The following is a 20,137-nucleotide window of genomic DNA, read 5'->3' on the forward strand; positions in this document are numbered from 1 at the left end:
AAGGCATGGATTTCAGCCATTAGGCTACTGCACCAGGCCCAATTAATTTATTTTTAGTAAGCAAACCTTTTCTCTGTTTGTGGGGAAATCCTGGTGTTGTTCATTAGGAGAAACAAGTTAAGTTTAGGAATTTGTATATTCATTAATATGGTGCATATTTATTATTTTTAAAGTGTCTACAAGATACCAAGTCTTTTGGCAAGATAAACTGAAAGATCACTAACATACATTCCTATATTCCAAGCTTGCCCTTGTTCTAAAGTGTCAACAGGACGAAAATCAAGGGGGTGGACATTTTACACAGTGGTAATACATCACTTGGGGTGTAGAGTATCTAGTTTCAAGTCCCAGCTCCACTTCCTATTCCAGCTTCCTGCTAATGCATGACCTCCCTGGCAGTCTGCACGTGATGTTTCAAGTGATTGGGTCCTTGCCAACCATGCAAGAGATCAGGCTCCTCTGCTCAACCTGACCCAACTCCAACTGTTACAGGCATTTGGGAGGTGAACTAGCAGATAGGAAGATGCATTCTCTTTCTCTCTCTTCCTTTCAAATAAAAAATAAAGGTAAAAACACCTTTTAGATGTATCAAGGTAAATGAATGAATGAATGAATTTACAGTGAGAGCCAAGTAGTAAGACAAGAGCAGAGCTGAGTACTTGCAGGGGAGGGTCAGTAGTAAGCAGCCAGAACATCATCATGGCTAGGTACCTCAGCTCTATCTGAGACACAGGTGCTGCTGCAACACTGCTTCAAGAGAACAAGTGCTTAGGAAAGCTCCCCAGGGCTGCAATGGGCAGAGCTAAAGGCAAGTGTGGAAGCAGGAATGCTTGGAGGGAAGGCTGCAACCACATGCCAATCAGAGATAATGAGGACCTGCTTCAAGGCTTAAAAGGCTGGGCTGGAGATGAGGAGGAGCAGGCAAGGACTCTGGAGGGAGAGACTGCGGGATTCGGTGCCTAACAGAAATGTGAATGTGGACAGGGAACTATTACATTGCCCTTTGCTGAGAAAGGTTCAGCCCTCTGAGGCAGCAGGGCTTAGTTAGCTTGTTTGACTTGTGGAAGTTTTATTTGTCAGTTTGGGTTTTGTTTTGTTTTGCTGTGATCTTAATCATGTAAAATAATATATGTATGATAATATAATAACATGATATATATAACATAATAATCTTCTTGGCTTAAGAAGAAGAGATACCATTCTTCTGTGTCTAACTGTTAAATAAAACTTTTCATCATGCCTCCAAGGACTCTTTACAAATAGAGTTTTTACAAGGAGTAGGGATGGGGGTGGATGAGGGTAATCTGTGAGGTGAACTGAAACAACTTCAGGTCCCTGGGGCCACATGGGTACAGGCTTGGGTTCTGGGGTTCTCCCCCAAATCTTCCCATTCCTCATCCCTGTTTTGCTTGGTCTCTCTTTCCTCCAGGCTCTGTTCATCATCTTTGGCCTCCTGACAGGCTGCTATTTTTGCTGCTGCCTGTGCTGCTGCTGCAAATGCTGCTGTGGACACTGCCAGCCAAAATCATCGACGCCTTCAGAAGAGACCTTCTACATGTCCACAGAGGACCTGGAGATGCAGATCCAGATAGATGCAGAGAAAGGTAACACAAGATGGAAGCACAGTTGTAGTGGGTATCGTTCTGAGGTCCAACTACACCCCAGGTCTAAAGCGAGACAGTGCCAATCATAAAATGTGAGGAAAACTTCAGATCCTTAGTTTGAGCCATCTTTGTGGGAAGATGAAATGACATTTACCACTAGTTGATACAGAGAAAAGCTGCACCTGACTCCCTTAGAAATCATGAAAGGTGGGGATGATGAAGCTCAGGGAATTCAATTCAGCCTTATGAGAAAGAATGAGCTCAGGTGCAGGGAGGTTTGAGCCTGGGAGGTCCAGGCCAGGAACTTCCAAGGTAGGTATTTCCCCCACGAGAGCCATTTCAGTGTATTCAGTTAGACTGTCTATTAAAACAGAAGGGAGCAAACATCAGAAAAAGTCATCCATCTCTAATTTTCTTCCTGTTGATGGTTTGACGTTGGGTTTGGGGTAGAACTGGTGGAAACCACAGTCCTCCTGATTTGTAGCTTCTTTCTAAATATACACGTTCAGTATGAACTTTAAACCAGAAACATGATGGGGACTTTATGCTCCACATGTCTCTATACTGGGAGGTACACATGACCATGGTGTATGACTTCATTTTCCAAGTTGATTCTACCATTCTACCTAGAATTGGGGTCGGCGGGAGAAGTGTAAAGAATAATAAGATGTGAGAGAATCAAGAACACCAGAGATCTTTACATTCTTTGAGAAATGTCTTTGTTAAACAAGCAGGGGTCAAATCTATCATTGTCTTGTTCAGTCCTGCATCTTAATCCTGTTGTCCTTTTCAACTGGAAAACATAATTATTCTAGATTACAGATTTTATCAGTTACCACGCCACCCCCCCAAAACAAAACCCTAGATAGCTAACTAAGAGAATAATGTAATTCAGACAGTGGTGCATTGTTGTCAGACCTGCTGAGATTAAGAATGGCACACCCCTCTGAACTGTACCACACTGTGATTCTGCTGGTCACACTAAGACAGAAATTCCAGGGCCTGAGCATTGGAGGCTCTTTAAAGACTTCCATGTACCTCTTATTCTCTATTGAATGTGATGCTGAGTAATATCTGGTGTTATCTACGCTGACTCCAGCCTGGAGGAAAGAGTCCCCAATAAAGCGAGTCATCCTGACCCCTGGCATCTGAGAATTGAGGGAAGTCAGCAGGGCTATTCCTGCACGCTGGGATCTCTTAGTGTATTGCTGGCCAGGCCCGTATCTAGAAGGGAGTGTTCTGACCTTTCAGTCTTGCCCTTAGAGTCAAACTGTGGGCCCAGAGTGAAATGTAATTAAAGCTACACTTTAAAAAATTTGGGATGTAAAAGGACAAATTATGCTTTTAATAGAGACATACATAGCAAAAAAGATAAAGCATGCAGGATTGCCGATAAATGAGTAAGTAGTGGTGTTTACATAGAAATTCCTTTTCTTTAGTGAAGAACTGGTGACTTTGGCACAGCTTGATTACAAATAATGATGCCAATGTACTGATCCCATCTGTTCTTGAGAGAAGCTGCTTTAGAACCCTGACAAGAGCTTCTGGCCACACTGACCCTAGGATCTCCCTAATATCCATCAGTCCGAAGGAGCTCTCAGCAACAAAGGACAGAAAAGAATAACAAGAGAGGAGTCTCAGCATCTTTCAGTGGTCAGATTTAACTTTCCCTTTTATAATGGAAAATCCAAACGAGGGTAATTAAACATAAATATCTCAAATCCATTTTTTCACACTTCACACTATTTCTCTTTTGAATGAGATAAAAAGATCCACTAGATCTTTTCCCTAGACCTCCTTTATGGAAAATTTAGTTTCTGAACCAGGAATCCATCCCAGGTGCCAGTCTCCACCCAGGAATCTTCCTTGCTAAGAAAGTCTCTCTTTCTTGGTGCTGACACCCCAGAATTACCAGCTTCATCACAGACATACGATTCCAGGCTAAATAAGCCCTGTATTTGACTGTATTAAGAACCCCTAACCCAGGATCCAGTGTGGTAGCTTAGCGGCTAAAGCCCATGCCTTGCATGTGCCAGGATCCTATACGAGCACCAGTTCTAATCCTAGCAGCCATGCTTCCCATGCAGCTCCCTGCTTGTGGTTTGGGAAGGCAAAAAAAAAAAAAAAAATTGTTTGATTACAATTTTTTATTGTGTAAAGTTAGAAAAGTTCCAGTTTTACAACTCATTATTGATAATGTCTAAACTTTTAGGAATTGTTATCAAGTTTGGGAAAATTCTTTTTTTTTTAAGATTTATTTATTTTTATTACAAAGTCAGATATACACAGAGGAGGAGAGACAGAGAGGAAGATCTTCCATCCAATGATTCACTCCCCAAGTGACCGCAACGGCCGGTGCTGTGCCGATCTGAAGCCAGGAACCAGGAACCTCTTCCAGGTCTCCCACGCAGGTGCAGGGAGGGTCCCAAATCTTTGAGCCATCCTTGACTGCTTTCCCAGGCCACAAGCAGGGAGCTGGATGGGAAGTGGAGCTGCCGGGATTAGAACTGGCACCCACATGGGATCCTGGTGCATTCAAGGCGAGGACTTTAGCTGCTAGGCCACGCCGCCAGGCCCTTGGGAAAATTCTTATTGTTGATTTAATATGTCAGGGTTACTTCAAATATTTGTTAAATAACTGAATTAAAAGATAAGCTTACTTTGGTGTGGAAAAACAAAATCCATGTATAGTTGCTGCCTAACATATTTTCTGTGAACATTTAAAGAATTTTCCTCAAACCACTTTTGCCTATTTTTCAAACCTTACTGCTGTTCTTTATGACTTCTTCTGAGTCAGTCTACTGGACACATTAATATTGTGTCACACCACTGCTGGCCCAGATCTTCATATCCCTTCAATAAATGCATTGGCTTAGTAAGCTTGAGGAATGTTCCTAAGGTCATTCCTATATTCATAAGACTAATAACAATTACTCGCATACTTGCTGCAAATCACAAAAGCATATTCAAAGGAAATCAGTCCCCAATTCTTTTTTTTTTTTTTTTTTTTTGAGAAGAAGAGACAGACAAATCAAGATTCTATCCACTTCCCCAACAGACAGGATTGGGAATCAGGAATGAAGTCTATATATCCCAGGTGGATTAAGTAACCCAATAGCTTGGGTCATCTTTACTCTCACTGAAAATCTGCATTTCCAGGAAGCTGTAACCAGAAACTAAAGTTGGGAATTAAACTCAGGCATTCTGATGTGGGATTGAGCATATTCACCATGATACGAAACTCCCACTGCTCCATTATCTTTTAGCTGAACCCTCAAAATGCTCACAGATACAGTTATTTAAGAAAACACACTTGAGGGGGCAGCACTATAGCCTGGTGGCTAAATCCTCACCTTGCTCATGTTGGGATCCCAAAAGGGCACTGGTTGGTGTCCCGGCTGCTCCACTTCCTATCCAGCTCCCTTGATATGGCCCGGGAAAGCAGTCAAGGATGATCCAAAAAACAAAGCCTTGGGACCCTCCACCTGCATGGGAGACCCAGAAGAAGCTCCTGGCTTCTGATTAGCTCAGCTTTGGCTGTGGCAGACACTGGAAGAGTGAACCAGTGGATGGAAGATCTTTCTCTCTGTCTCTGCTTCTCTCTGCAAATCTGCCTTTTCAATAAAAATAATTTTTTTTAAAAAAAGGAAAAGAAAATATACTTGAAAGACACTGCTAGCTACTCAGATATCAAGTTGCTGCTATGAAAAACAAGTATAATACTTCAACATTTGAGTTCTTCCAAAGGCACTGGTGTTACATTAAGGTGTTTAGACTTTTATTTTAATGAAAGTAAATTTAAAATGGTAAACATTTTCTGCTTAAAGGAATTTTTAATTCTGATATTGAACCTGACCAAAAAAATTGTAAACTTTAGAGTTGGAAGCAATCTGAGGAGTCTCTTCTATTCCAATCTGTATGCCTTTGTTTCATTTTCCTGCCTTATTGCACTGGCTAGTTTTTCTAGTACCTGGTTTACTGCTTTACTGTCCTTGTTTTGAAATCCTTAATTTTTTTTAAAGTATAGCACATCCTCACTTGCTCTGAGTTTTGCAAATTATCTATCAGTACTCAGAATATTTACTAAATGGATTGTAAATCAGAGTTTCAAGGTGATGGCTTTGGTCAGTAAATATTTTCTTTGATTAAACTATTATTTACCTTTAGGTTTATTTTAAAATTACACTACATAAAGATGCTTAAAAGAAAAGGGAAGTTACTAGTCACTGTCAAAGAACAGGGGGAAAGTTGCCTGCCTAACATGAATACTTTGCTTCTAGGCAAGAAGCTAATTGAGATGAGACAGGAGTGGGTAAAAAAAGAATGGGTACAGCCATTTTCAACCCTGAAAAAACAAGCCAGATACCAGTGCTAAATATGTTTTCTTTCTGCCACGCTGAAGGCAGTGGGATGAAATCCAATCACAACTCCTACCTATAAATCATAAAAATGTCTTGTTGAGTCAAGTCTCCCCCTGAACCTCTCTTTGCTTTTGAAGGAATAGGAGTAATATATTTGGAGGAGGAGACTTTATGGTGTTGACCTTGAATCTAAAAGTTTGAAAATCAAATGCACAGAAAAATCTAGTGACTGCTTAACTTTTCTTGCCACTTATCTGGACAAAACCCAAATAAGTCCACCAACCACTGAGATAAAGAAGCCATATGGCTCTTGCTCTCGAGCAAGGTAGAGAGACATTTATTACATGTTTCCTGTGCAGCATTCAGCACCTCTTCACTTCCCAAGACAAAGGAAACAAACAAGAGACTAAATTCATCCTTTCTCTTTTAACATCCAATTTAAATGAGTCAATTTCTAAAAATAATACTTGAAAATTAAAATTCTTACAACTAGTCCAGAGCCCTTTGCTTCTGCTATGTATGAAAATACCAAGCCAACATCTTCAAAGCCCCAGGCCAGGATGGTAGGACAGATGAGTCAGCTAAGACTGCTCCCCACCAAAGCAACTCAAAGTGGATCCGAGGTCCCTTGACTTTTGGCTGCCAGTGTTCACTGAGGAAAGTTACTAGGCTGGTCTACTGAGACAGTATTTCAACAACATTTACTGAACACTTTAATATTGACCTGACATTATGTTGGTGGCTAGAGAAAAGAAGTATGGTTCCCGGTATTCTGAGGTGTTATCATCTAGTAGCAGAGACAGGCACACAAATAGTAAACAATAACCACACAAAGACTTAGTTAATTTACAAATACAATAAACCTGCCAAAGCTGACACTGGAAGGCCTGACATCGATGCTAGTGAGAAATAGTTCCTTTATTTGCTCCATTTATTCATTTAGATAGCTGTAGGTGGGGGGGGGGGGAGGAAGAGAAACATGTTTTGAACATAGTTTTGAATTTATAGTTCACTAATTCAGAAATGTGAAGTAGTAAAATTGATGCAACCTAACCAAATATCCACACTAGCATGGGCTGCGAAAAAGCAAAAATCTGGATGTGGGTATTCAATTAGGGTCTCCTATGTGGGCGGCAGGAAGTCAACTATTAGAAATCAGCTGCCTCACAGGGTCTGTGTTAGTGAGAAGCCACACTCAGGAGCCAGGGCACTCGGACGTGAGATGTGGCGTCTGAACTGCTGGGCTAAATGCCCACTGCTGATACTGGTTCTATTAACTATTAAATAGATACAAATACTATGGCCTGATTTTTACCTTTCACCATTATCATTAGAATTGTTTGCTTTTTCTTCCTCAGAAACAATCATGTTAAATCATCTATTATTTTATTTATACTATTATAAATATATATATATACTGTTTATATATATTATTCTAACTTTAATATTATTGGCTTTGTACAACTTGCTTTTTTTCACTCAACATTGTGTATCTGAGATTTATTTACATTGTGGCTGCCATTTATTTTTACCATTGTATAAATATTCTACAAGAATATCATGCAGGGCCTGACTTTTAGCCACCTTAAGCCTTGTGGCTAAAAGTCCTCGCTTTGCATGCACCGGGATCCCAAATGGGTGCCAGTTTGTGTCTCGGCTGCATCCCTTCCCTTCCTGGGAAAGCATTAGAGATGACCCAAACATTGGAACCCTGTACCTACAAGGGAGACCTGGAAAAAGCTCCTGGCTCCTGGCTTCAGATCAGCTCAGCTCCAGCCACTGCAGCCACCTGGGGAGTGAACCAGCATTACAAAAGCTCTTTCTCTGTCTCTACATCTCTCTGTAAATCTGCCTTTCCAATAAAAAATAAAAAGTAAATCTTAAAACAAAATCTGTAACATTGAAAAAAAAAGAATATCATGCAATTTATTTACCCAGTCTACTGCTGATATTTTCTACTAGTTTACCCTTGCAAACTGAGCTGCTACAGAGGTTCTTGTGCAGGAGTGCAAGAATGTCTGTAAATATACACAAGTGGAATTTCTTAGGCAAAGGGTATGTACATCTACAACTTGTTAAATGTTGTCAACTAGCTCTGCAAAATTACTGTAACTACATTCCCACTATAGTTAATAAGCGTTCCTGCTACTCCACATCCTTGCCAACCCTAGCTATCACCAGACTGAAAATGTTTGTCCATTTAGTAGTAGGTGGAAAATAACAGTGGTTCTAGTTTTCACCTCCTTGGTTAGTAGTGAGGTTGGATGTCTTTTTATGTGTGTGTTAGTCATTTGGATTTCTCCAATGAAATGCCAAGTCAAATATTTTGCAAAGTTTTAATTATATCATTTGCCTTTTCCTCGTTGTTTCCGAACATATTCTGGATATCAATTCTTCATTGTTTATGATTCAATGTTTCATTATTTGTGGAATCTTCTGATGTGTCCAAGTTCTTAATTTTAATGTTTACAAACTTTTAATCTTTGCATTTAGTGATTTCTGTGTTTTAAACAACCATTCCCTGTTTCAAGGACACAATGGTATTCCCCTCTATGACCGTCTTGGTTTTACAGTTTTGTTTTGCATACACATCTGCCTCTCCATCTGGAGTTGATTTGATATAATGCAGATATCTTATTTCAGATTTTTTTTAATCTTAAAAATCTCAGCCCCCTGATTTACTTTTTTCTTGGCCCCCTGGTTTCTAATCTTGGTTTTGGTATACCTGAAGATTCAACATATATATATATGTATATATATATATAATAGTTTCTGGGCTTTCTTTCTGATGTTTACTTATCTTTTATTTAATTGATCTGAATGAGAAAAAGTGACAGGAAGAGATTTCACTCATGATTAACTCCTCAAATGCCCCACAACAGCCAAGGTTGGGTTATGCTTTGGCCTGCCAGAAGCCTGACACCCAGGCTGGGTCTCCCACAGGAGTGGCAGGGACCAAAGTATGTGCGTCATCACCTCCTGCCTCCTAGCATGCCCAATGGCAAAAAGTTACTACTGGAAGCTGCCTTGGTTTCTGGCCTGTCCTGGCCCCTTTCTCAGACTGTCTATCTGTATGTAACAGCAGGCTCATTTGTAGGAATTCTGGTATTTCTTTAGGTAAGTCCTCCTAACGTGTTCTTCAGAAGAGCATCAGATATCTTTGGCCTTCTGCTTTTCTACTTACATTTCAGAAGCATCTTGCCAAGTTCTTGAACAAATGTTCTCTAAGCAAGATTTTCTGGGATCTTCAAGTAGCTGTGACTCCACAAATCAGTTAAGAAGAACTGACCATTTTTAAAGAATGTGGATCTTTTAACATGCGATATATCTCTCCACTTATTTAAGTCTTATTTAATCCAGGAAACCCTGGATTTAAGAAACAGATTTTATATAGTCACATTTCATTGCTGAATACTTTGTTATTCATATATAAGACATTATTGCTCTAGCCTTTAGAGCTTTTATCCTTGTATTTTCTGTTTGTATTACACTCTGGATAATCTCTTCAGATCTTTCTTCTAATTTACCAACCCTCCCTTTAGCTGTTAAATCCATTCATTAATTTAAAAAAAATAGGTATTTCTGATGCTTTAATTTCTGAAGTTTTTTATTCATTCCAAAATAAATTTATAACTTTTGAAACACAATTGCTTTTGTATTCTGCATCTGAGAAGAGTAGTATTTGAAATCATGCTAGATACAATGTTGCCCCCTCTGTTGTTTTTATTGGCTCTGTCTCAGCCCAGATCTACTGTAATTTTGTGGTGACTTTTTGAGACATGGTTGAAGACTAGGTCAGTCAATTTTGCTAGGTTCCAGAGAGAACATCTTGTACTGGACCACTTTAAACTGCCTTATCAGGTTGAAATTTCTTAGAACACACAGGTATTGTAACTCTACTCTGCCAACTTGTATATTTATTAACTTACCATTAAATAGACTTAGGGAATCTCCTTCAACTGAGAACCACAATTCAAAGCTAACAAGCTTCCTTAAGAATTTAGGGGCAAGATGATTAAGAGAGCATCACTATTGTGGGTACAAGCTTCAGTCAGCAGTTTCCTGCTGTACTCTCTACCTCAGGAAACCCTGGATTTTGACTCCTGCTGTAGTGAGAACCATACATGACAGCTGCACACTACAGAACTCCAGAGGGCAACTTCCATATCAACTCTACCTTCCATATAGATGTATACACTGTAGTCTTTATGAAGGCCACCCCGTGGAGTTGTGTAGTATCCAACTGTACAAGCATGTATATTGGCCCTGTCCCTATCCCCACAAGATGCTGAAAACTTGTTCAAGTTCACCAGGTTCAGTAACGTCCCAGAAGGAGAAAATTGTGTTCAGGGCTTTAGTTTGGCAATTCTGTAACTGAATGATCTTGAATGAAAAGAAATGGTGGTGCCCCCTTCTTTTTGGAAGTCTTTAACAGAATAGGTGTTTTCATATCTTTGAATTAATTTTCCAATCTCATTTCAACAGAAAGACCTAGCATTTGCCACATTAAAACAACTGTCGTAACTCTGTTCATTGTTTTATTTTGTTTACTTTTAGAAATGGATTTCCCAATTGTTCTCCAGCCCACAAATGAGAAGACACAGCTAATCAAAGAAGGATCTAGAAGTTACTGCACAGACTCTTGATAACGAGCTTACTGAGGGTCCACAGAGCCTCCTCTTGGTCCAGCTAGGTCTCCAGGTGATCAAGGAGAAGGAGGGGCGAATGAAATGCAGTGAACTTTTCCACACTTGTATTTTATTTTTATGTTAGAGAAAGATGATTGCTATATGACTTTCTCAGTATGCACAACTTATCCCTGAGTGGAATTTTGAATGAAACTCATTTACTTGTGATGAATAAAGGCCCCCACGGTTGTTTTAAGCTCCTTGCATGAGGTTGAGAAGTGGCCTTGGGCAGCCGTTATGAGCTTGTCCTTTATGGGTGTCAGCCCTCATTTGTCACAGACTAAAGTGGTCTCAAAACAAAAGCCGCTTTTCATCCATTTGCCTAATTGCAGTATTCATATCAGCCACAGTATCAGCGGCAAATCAGGAGCAGTAGAGGAATTGCCTGTGTGTGCAGAGTTCTTTCTCTGGCAATATTCACTATAGTTAGAGACTATTTCACAAAGAAGGAAAAGACAATTAGGTTTAGAAAGACAAATTGCACTGTTTTAAAATTTGTTTTTGGAGAATTAAAAATTTACTGAAAAGTGACAAGAAAATCAGAAAGAAACAGATTTTATGTGTACTATCAAACTGGCTTTAGCAAACCAACTCCAACCTGACTGGACCTTCTAAGAGATTCCAGAGTATTCTGGGATAGAGCCAATCCGAAGTAGGGTGTTGATCATATTTTTAGTGAAATATTTTTTAACTGGTCCAGATTAGCCAGACTGAATAAAAGAAACGCATGAGGTAAAAGTAAAATTCTAAGTTCTATAGTCTAAATTTGCATTTAGAGAGTCATTATCTTATTTTGACGGATTTAATTATGTTCATTAGAAAATGCTGAGCTCTATGTATATTGGGAAATTTATGGTCAGATGTCATCTCTACTTGTTTGATTCTTAAATTCTTCATGTAGTAAAAACCTTGTGCTTTTCCTGAAATAGTATAGCAGCAAACATATACGTCTCTCCCAGACCTTTCTTAGTTCTTCAAGGATTTATTGTGTTTTTATGTAATATTGCATGAAATGCCATTCTCCTTTTTCTTATTTCTTACCCTTCCATACCAGACTATAGACAATAGCTGCTGAATATATATTGTGAAAATTACTGTTATTAACAGTATAGTTTGGAAGTCATTAAAACTCTGTGCTAACTCTTGAGTTAATGGGTTTTCCCCCTATATAATCAATTAGAAAGATCTCTGTTCTGCAAATTAAGAAGTTTGGATCTAATGTTAAATTCTCAATAATTTATCCCCAAGAACCAAGTGATGAAATGATTATAAGAGGGTTAAGGAAAGATACCCTATAACACTGTTTGCCCTAACCAGCTTCAAGTTGGTATGAGTCCAGATAAAACAGCTGAGGTGAAAGAATTAGAGTCATTTATTTCACAAATGTAAAGTGATTTTAGATGAATTTATCTGTGTTGACACAGATAAATGTAACATGTCTTCTTTATAAAGATTCTTCATAAAGTTTATGGAAAACAAAGCTGAAAGACACCTTTTAGTGCATAAATGTTTGAAATCCATGAACATTTGGGGGTCAAAAAAGTTCAGGAAAATGCACATTACATTTGATGAAATTATGAAAATGTGGACATGATTTTTTAATTTTTTCACTAAAATAAAATTCTCCTTAATTCCTTTTTTCATGAACTTTTTGAAGCACTTTCGTATAAACTTACCAGCAAAGACCAGATAGACTCCCAAGTTTACCAGCCTCAACAACCAGCATCATCTGTTATCATTCTGAATCCAGAATCATCTTAGCAGAGACACTTCAGAGACAGAAGACCTGCACTGACTGTGGGCCTGAGGGGTGGTCATGTGAAATGGGAAGCCCTCTCCAGGAGCTTGCTCTCCATTTATCTTTTTGCCATCTTATGCTAGAACATTAAACACATCCATGCATTTCTTTGAAGACTAGAATTTTTAAAAAGGACTTACTGACTTGAAAGACAGAGTACCAGGGAATGAAAAGGAGAGACAGAGAGAGAACTTGTATTCACTGGTTCACTTCCCAAATGTCTGCAATGGCTGGGGCTGAACCAGGTTGAAACTGGGCCAGGCTGAAGCCAGGAGCCTGGAACTCCATACAAATCTCCCGCATGGGGGCAGGAACACAAACACTTGGCTAACTTAAGGCTGCATTCCCGGCTGTATTAGCAGGAAGTTGGATGAGAACTGGAGGACCCAGAAGATTAACCAGTGCCCATATGGGATGCCTGCATTGCCAGCAGCAGCTTAATCCACTTTGCCACAATGCCAGTCCTGTGTACTTTTCCATAAATTAAGGCAAATTCCCTCCCTGATTTCTATCCTTTGTCCCTAATTCTTGCTGTCAAAATCCTGGTGGTCTGGCTCTGGTATCAGGAGTAGAAATCACTGGAAAGGCTTGCTGGGCAAATGAGGACAGCTGACTTTTAAACTCAAACCAAAGAGTCTGGCATGATAGTTCAATTGACTAATCCTATACCTACATGGGCCAGCATCCTATATGGGCACCAGTTTGTGTCTCACTGCTCCACTTCCTATCTAGCTTCCTGCTTGTGGCCTGGGAAAGCAGTAGAGGATGGCCCAAAGCCTTGGGATCCTCAACCTGAGTGGGAGACGGTGAAGAAGCTCCTAGTTCCTGGCTCCTGGCTCCTGGCTCCCGGCTCTGAACTGGCTCAGCTCTGGATACTGTGGCCATTTGGGGGAATGAATCAGTGGATGGAAGCTCTTTCTTTCTCTGACTTTCCTTCTCTCTGTAAATCTGTCTTTTCAATATAAATAAATAAATCTCAAAACATACACACACACAACCCATGAAAACAAAACAAAACAAAAAAACTACCTTGGTTTTGGAAGCAGATCATGCAACGGAGGCAGCTGTCAGGGCCTGCTCCTTTATGGCACAAGCTGATAAGGGCTAGTTACTTCTGTGCAACTAAGGAAGCCCAGATCTCAACAGAATACTTTCTCACAATTGTTTTGGATACAAAATAAATGCAAATATACAGAATGGGGCGCTATGAGGTCAGGGTAGCTACCTGCCCCTCACTTCAGATCATAACAACAGTATCATCAAGGATACAATTGCAATGGATACAGGTGTTGCAACTCCCAGAGGACTTGCAGGCCCCATCAGGGCAAGGATATCTGAAGGATTAGTTCACCTTCAAAACTGAAGATGCCATAAAAAAATGAGGATACTGATGACAAACACCCACTCCCACCAGGTCACCTCTGCTTCAGAACTCCCCACAGCATTGAAGGCAGATCAGAGCTACTATGAAAACAGCCAGCTGGTCCACGAGGCTGAAGAGGCCTGGGAAGCAAGTGTCTCACTTGCTGATGAGGAGGACTTCTTCCAGGGTGTAACAGATCGTGGAAGCCCCTTGCTCCACAGAAGAATCTTCTATCCACTCATTCACTCCCTGAAGGGCTGGAATGGCCAGAGCTGGGCCAGTTCAAAGCCAGGAGCCTTCCCAGGCCATTAGCAGGGAGCTAGACTAGAAGTGGAGCTGCTAGGACTCCAACCTGTGCCCATGTGGGATGCTGGCACCACAGGTGGGGGCTTAGCCTGACATGACACAACACTGGCCCTGATATTCTATTTCTTTAGTTCAAATGATGCAGAGAGTAAAACACCTTGGATGTGGCCTAGACAGGAGACATACTCCAGCGTGCCATTCCTTTGCTACCATTGCTTTTGGATTAAAAAAATTAAACAAAACAGGTGACCAGACACCTGAGAATCAATCACTCACACTTTTTCTATGTTAATTCCTTTGATCTGTATCTCCCTCACTTCCTATCTTATTCCTTGGCGCTTGGTAATCACCATGCATTCTCTGTTTCTATACATTGAACGTTTTGGGATTCCAGGTGGAAGTGCGATCATGTGAGATTTAGCTTCTATGTCTGGCTTATTTCATTAAGCAGTGCACTTTACTACCTAGACTTTCGTTTGGAAGTCTGGACTACCAGAAGAGCTGCTACAATGCTGCCCACTGAGTTCTGAGGAGGTGAGATGGCTCTACTGAGAGGATCCTCTAGAGACTGAACTGAGAATCTGGGGGAGAATCTTGCTAAGTACCTAATATTTGTCTTTTTTCAATTCTTGAGCATCTCTAGATCACGAATAACCAACAACTGAGATTAAAGTCCTATGTAACCAGATTCTATAAAATAAAATCTTAACATTATAGAAAGCTCATATTAGTAGTGACTTCCAGAAGTACATTTTTTTCTTTGTCAGAAGTATATTTGAAAGTCACAGTTTACATGTGTACTTCCTACAGAGTAGAAGACAAGAAAGGAAACTAACAGCTGTTGGGTAATTGATTAATTCTCACAGTCAGTGCTACTTCTGCAAAAGGCCTCTCTCCAAAAGGAGACCTAAACATGCTCAATGTCAAATGAACCAGTAAGTATGATACAACTTTCTGGAATTTCCAAACTGTTCCAGTGTTGACCTCAGGAAGCAAAAACAAATTCCTAGAACCAAATCAACAGTTAGAGGACAGTTGCTAGAACAGCCAGCTTACCACTGGGCTGCCAACTGAGCTGCTGATAGCTGAAGATCTCATCATCAGTGTCCCCATGCCCAGAAGCCCACTGGGCACATTCTGGCCCCGGGGCCGGGCTGTGGAGTCCTACCCAACAAGGGGATTTGCTGCTGCTTTGAAGTCATCTGCATTGCCACCAACCATCTCCACTCACCATTTCTTCTCAAAATGCTAATTTATAACACACTTTGCTTTCTGGTGAGGAATAATTGAAGGATTTTTTTTTTTTTTTTTTTTTTAGTTTTAAGGTATAACATTTTCTTACACCTTAAAACATGCCCTGGGCCTGGTACGGTGGTCCAGTGGTTAAATTCTCATCTTGCATCTGCTGGGATCCCATATTGGTGCCAGTTCATATCCTGGCTGCTCCACTTCCCATCCAGCTCCCTGCTTGTGGTCTGGGAAAGCAGTAGAGGGTGGCCCAAAGCCTTGGGACCCTGCACCCGAGGGGAAGACCTGGAAGAAGCTCTGGTTTCTGATCTTTCTGTCTCGCCTTCTCTCTGTATAACTGCCTTCCTAACAACAACAACTACTACTACAACAAGAAAAAAATCTTAAAAAAATGCTCTACCAGGGCATGCCTACATTTCCTAGCTTTTACACTGTCATCATTCTGAATTATTGATCACAATTTCAGCAACATTTGAAGCTAATTTTGTTTTAAAAAACATAATGGAAGACAAATAATGAAAGCAAATTAAGTCACTGTATTGATTAATTTATAAGCATAATCATTTCAAATAAAATGCCCTCATTTAAAACACATGTTTGGGGGCCTGGTGTGGTTCCGTGGCAGACTAATCCTGCTCCAGTGGAACCAGCATCCCATATGAGCACTGATTCTCACTCAGCCTGGCTGCTCCACTTCCCATCCAGCTTGCTGCCAGTGGCCTGAGAAAGCATCAAAGCCTGAAGAAGCTCCTGCCTCCCAGTTTCAGACTGGTCAGTTCCTAACTCGTAGCCATCTGGGAATGAACCAGCAGATGAGAGATCTTTCTTCTCTATTTCTCTCTCTCTCTCTCTCTCCTCCCTATAACTCTTTCAAGCAGAATAAATCTTTAAAGAAAAATTTCTCTACTGTATTTGGCATGGAAATTATTTCTTAAATCAATGGGTAGTATGCTGGGATATTAAATGTTTAGCTATCAAAACCTGAAGAAATATGTCCTCCTAAATAAGAGGGTAAAATTTCAATACAAAAATTGGACTCTCCTGCTGTGTCCTGCATTTCCTAGCTCTGTGATATTCTCTTCCCACTAGCATTAGTTACTACTTGACCAACAGGAATTGCACAGGAGGCATGTATAGACATGTGCACATGTGAGTGAGCATATGCATGTGCAGATACGAGTATGTGTACAGCATGTAAGAGTACTTTGAAATGTTTATGGGAAAGTGGAGTAAAAATGTAAGAGGCAGGTGTCTGGCACAGCAGCTAAGATGTATCTTGGCACACCACATGCCATTTCAGAGTGCCTAGGTCTGAGTCCTAGTTCTGCTTAAGTCCAGCTTCCTGCTAAAGCACACCCTGAAAGACGGAAGGAACGGCTGGAATATCCAGGTTCCTGTCACTCATATGGAAGACGTGGATAGAGTTGCAGGCAGGCGACTGGTTTTGGCCTGACCCCAGCTTTTACTGTTGCTGGTATTCCAGGAATGAGCCAGCAGATGGAAGATCTCTGTGTGCCTGTCTCCCTTTCAAATAAAATAAAAATAAGCAAACATTTTAAAATATTTTGTTGCAAAAACTGAAGTTCACATTTTATTTCAGAATGTACAGTTTTCATGAAGTTTTTCAAGATCCTCTTCTATGCATAGATAAAAAAAGGTTTTCCACCAAAGTTAAGTTCTAGTTCCATTTCACAGCTTTAGATATTAGTTCCTTCATTTTTAAATCAGTTGGTTTTCACCTGAAGGCAGGGGGCAGGGGAGAAAAGAGAGAGAGAGAGAGGAAGATCTTTGATCTACTGGTTCATTCCCCAAATGCCCACACCAGCTGGGGATGGACGAGGCTGAAGCCAGGCGACTCAGACTCAGTCCAGTTTCCGGAGTGGCGGCTGCCCAACTCCTTACGCTGTCAGATACCATCAGGCTGTGCATTAACAGGAAGCTGGAATCAGAGGCAGAGCCAGGCCTCGCACTCAGCCTCTTCCAAAATAAGACAACAGCATCCCAATTGTAACTTCACTGCTAAGCTAAAGGCCAGCCCACTCCCACTGTTACTAAGCAACTTTTATTGGATGAAGTCTGTCCTAGATAATAGCTATACGGTTCTCTGTCCCATGTGCTAAGCAAAACAACTCGTATGTGGCTAAACAAAAATAAAAGGATGAAAAAACAAAAATGTATTTTTCTGTATGATTCCTTTATTAGTTTGCTAGAGCTGCAAAATACCACTGACCAGGTGGATTTCACAGCAGAAATGCATTTTCTCACAGTTTCGGAAGCTAGAAGTCTCAGAGCAAGGTCTCAGAAGGTGTCGTTTCCCCTGGAACTTCTCCCAGTGGTCTGAAGGCAGCTGCCTTCTCCCTGTGTCCTTACAGGGGCGTGACTCAGTGTGTGCACAGGTCTGAAGAAGCTTTAAGCTTTTTTCTCAAGCATTACCACATTCAGGTTAAAGGCCTACCTAAGGACTCCATGTTAACACTAGTAAGTACCTCCTAAAAGGCTTTATCTGCAGAAGCAATCACCTTCTGCGGTACTGGGGATTGGGGACTCAGCACATGAGTTTGGAGGCAGAGCACAGTATCGGCTAACCACTAAGACAGTGGGTTCCTTTCTCAAAATTGTGCCACAATTCAGTTTACTTGCACCACGTGGTTTCTGCAAAGCTGCCCTTACTTTCACTGAGTCAGCAGGTTGGCTCCTTTTATCAGTAAGTTCCACATCCTCCTCTTTCTTGGACTTTGTTTTCACGGATGTACGTCTATGGCAGACACAGATGACAAAAGTCTTTCAAGAAAGGACTCACTGCCCAGCTACCAGGAGGCTGTTTTAGCCTCCAGGAGTTAACTTCCTCAGATTTCTGGGATGACTAGCCTTTGGCCAACCACTGTGTGGTGCAAGGGCCAGGCCACTGCGGCTCAACTCCAGACTCTGCTGAGGGAAATCTCAGCTCAGGGGAGTTACTGCCTTTGTCACATCTCTAGCCCTCTCTGAGGGCTACCCCGCACAAGATAGCGCCCACCCTTTTTCCATTCACACTAAGCAGTTAACCAATAAAAATTTCGCACTCTAATTCTCAATTTCAGTTTCCTGGAGAACTCAACCAGTACAATATTCTCAACTAGTGTGCATTCTTTGTTTCTTCCAGCTGTAAAGCTGTTCCCAACTGTACGCACTACACAACCAGTGAGAGCAGTTGAGGGGCGCAGAGAACACTAAGGCCTAGTTGTACAGTGTATCAAACCATCCTTTGCTCACACTACCTCGGTGTGAATTTCAGTCACAAGAGACAAAGCCAGTCTTGGCTGTCATGGAACCTGTTATTCGGTCAAGCTTACTGCTGAGCAACGAGACAGAATAAGGGGGAAGCCCAAGAGGAAAGGTACCGTGTGGCACTGCAATGACGGCCATGGCCGTGACCTCTGCAGAGAAGAAACACCTTGTTCACTACCCTTGTAAAATAAGGAGAAAACAGGAAAAGGACAAAAGTTCTTTCCCCTCAGACTAATAAACAGTGTTCTGCTTATTGTCTTGGGGGATGTAACATATCTCCCCAACTTCCCACGGTAGCAATCTTTTAAAACTCTTAGAAACAACACAAACTTTTAAAGATGTCAGTTTGTTAATTACCAAAATATCAAAATATACAAGAGGAAACAAAATTAAAACTAGTGCATTTTGTCCAAACAGTCTTCAGCCTACTGTCCACTCACATTTTACTTTCTTTGGACCATCCGCAGTCCGAGGGAGGCAGCCTTCCCACTTTACAAAACTAGCCCTTTTGTCTTCCCTAACTTATTTTCTCTTTCCTAACAGTATTGTATTAAATCTTCCACTTGAGAAACTGCTACCTGGTTTGAGGGCATCTAAGAAATAATTCCAAAGTTCCTTCCACAAATAAGATAAATTAATACAAACTCACATTTGCCCAAACCAACACTACACCTTTTCGGTTCAAAGCTCCCAGCTGCGGGGGTGGGGGGGTGGTAACTGCAGATCCTACACAATTTTGATGCCGCGCTAAACAAACGGAGAGTGCACAGCACTTCGGGGAATGGTCGCAAGTCATTTGGTTTGCTAACGACTTCTGAATATAGGTCTTAGCCAAAACAGCTGAGGAAACAGGGTTTTCAGGCCCAACCTAAAAGGGAACATTTCCAATACAATTACACATAACGGGACACTTTCAGTAACAAAGTGCAGGGCCTAGGTGGGTGGAAAGAAAGGTCTTCAGACACTTGGCTGGCCTTTAGGATCTCACAAGAACGATATTTCAGGAGACCTGAGGAACCGAGCCGCTGCGGGGGTCCCCCAGTGACGGGGACGCCTCTCCGAGCCGAGAAAGCTCAAGGGTGGGAGCTGGGAGGCCAAAGCCTACAAGAGTAGGCCCAGGGTGCAGAGGTTGAACTATTGTTGGAATTTATAGCTGGGAGATATGAGAATGGAACCAACTTTTAAAACTGCAGTGACAAAAACGAGCCAGGCAGGAGTCGAACCTACAATCTTCTGATCCGTAGTCAGACGCGTTATCCATTGCGCCACTGGCCCATTGCATGATAACAACTGACGAACCTTTCAGGTTAGGGATCGACCAGGCCACACCCGGCGGTCGCTCCTGCTTTCCCAAGTGGCTGTCCTGCTGAGGTGGCCGTGTCGCAGTCCCGGCCGGGTCACCCGTGTCGGCAGCCCTTCCTGGGGTCGTTCAAGCTCGCGGACGGCAGCCAGTCATTCTGCGCAGGCGTGAGACAACTCTCGGCCGCTACTGCGCCTCCCCT

At 41.5% G+C, this 20,137-nt stretch overlaps 1 protein-coding gene and 1 non-coding gene across 10 annotated transcripts in view; one reads left to right on the top strand and one right to left on the bottom strand.

The window, feature by feature from the left end:
* DNAJC5B (DnaJ heat shock protein family (Hsp40) member C5 beta) overlaps nt 1-14,077 on the top strand; it is a 65,215-nt gene extending 51,138 nt beyond the window's left edge. For 4 of the 9 annotated variants that reach the window (XR_009246086.1, XR_009246087.1, XR_009246089.1 and 1 more), the window contains 3 exons: nt 1,430-1,604; nt 10,523-10,666; nt 13,866-14,077. Coding sequence is in view for 1 of the 9 variants with exons in the window: in XM_058668683.1 (XP_058524666.1) it covers nt 1,430-1,604; nt 10,523-10,611 (264 nt within the window). In the remaining 8 variants the exon portion in view is untranslated. Of the gene's footprint in view, nt 1-1,429; nt 1,605-10,522; nt 10,850-13,865 lie in introns of those variants that run through there. The other 5 variants (XR_009246082.1, XR_009246083.1, XR_009246085.1 and 2 more) reach the window with 2 other exon arrangements.
* A 5,760-nt stretch (nt 14,078-19,837) lies between these two features.
* Nucleotides 19,838-19,910, bottom strand: TRNAR-ACG (transfer RNA arginine (anticodon ACG)). The gene has a single exon. It is a non-coding gene; the product is annotated as a tRNA-Arg (tRNA).
* Between the last annotated feature and the right edge of the window lie 227 nt (nt 19,911-20,137).

This window comes from Ochotona princeps, chromosome 9 (assembly GCF_030435755.1).
Source record: "Ochotona princeps isolate mOchPri1 chromosome 9, mOchPri1.hap1, whole genome shotgun sequence".
NCBI lineage: Eukaryota > Metazoa > Chordata > Mammalia > Lagomorpha > Ochotonidae > Ochotona > Ochotona princeps.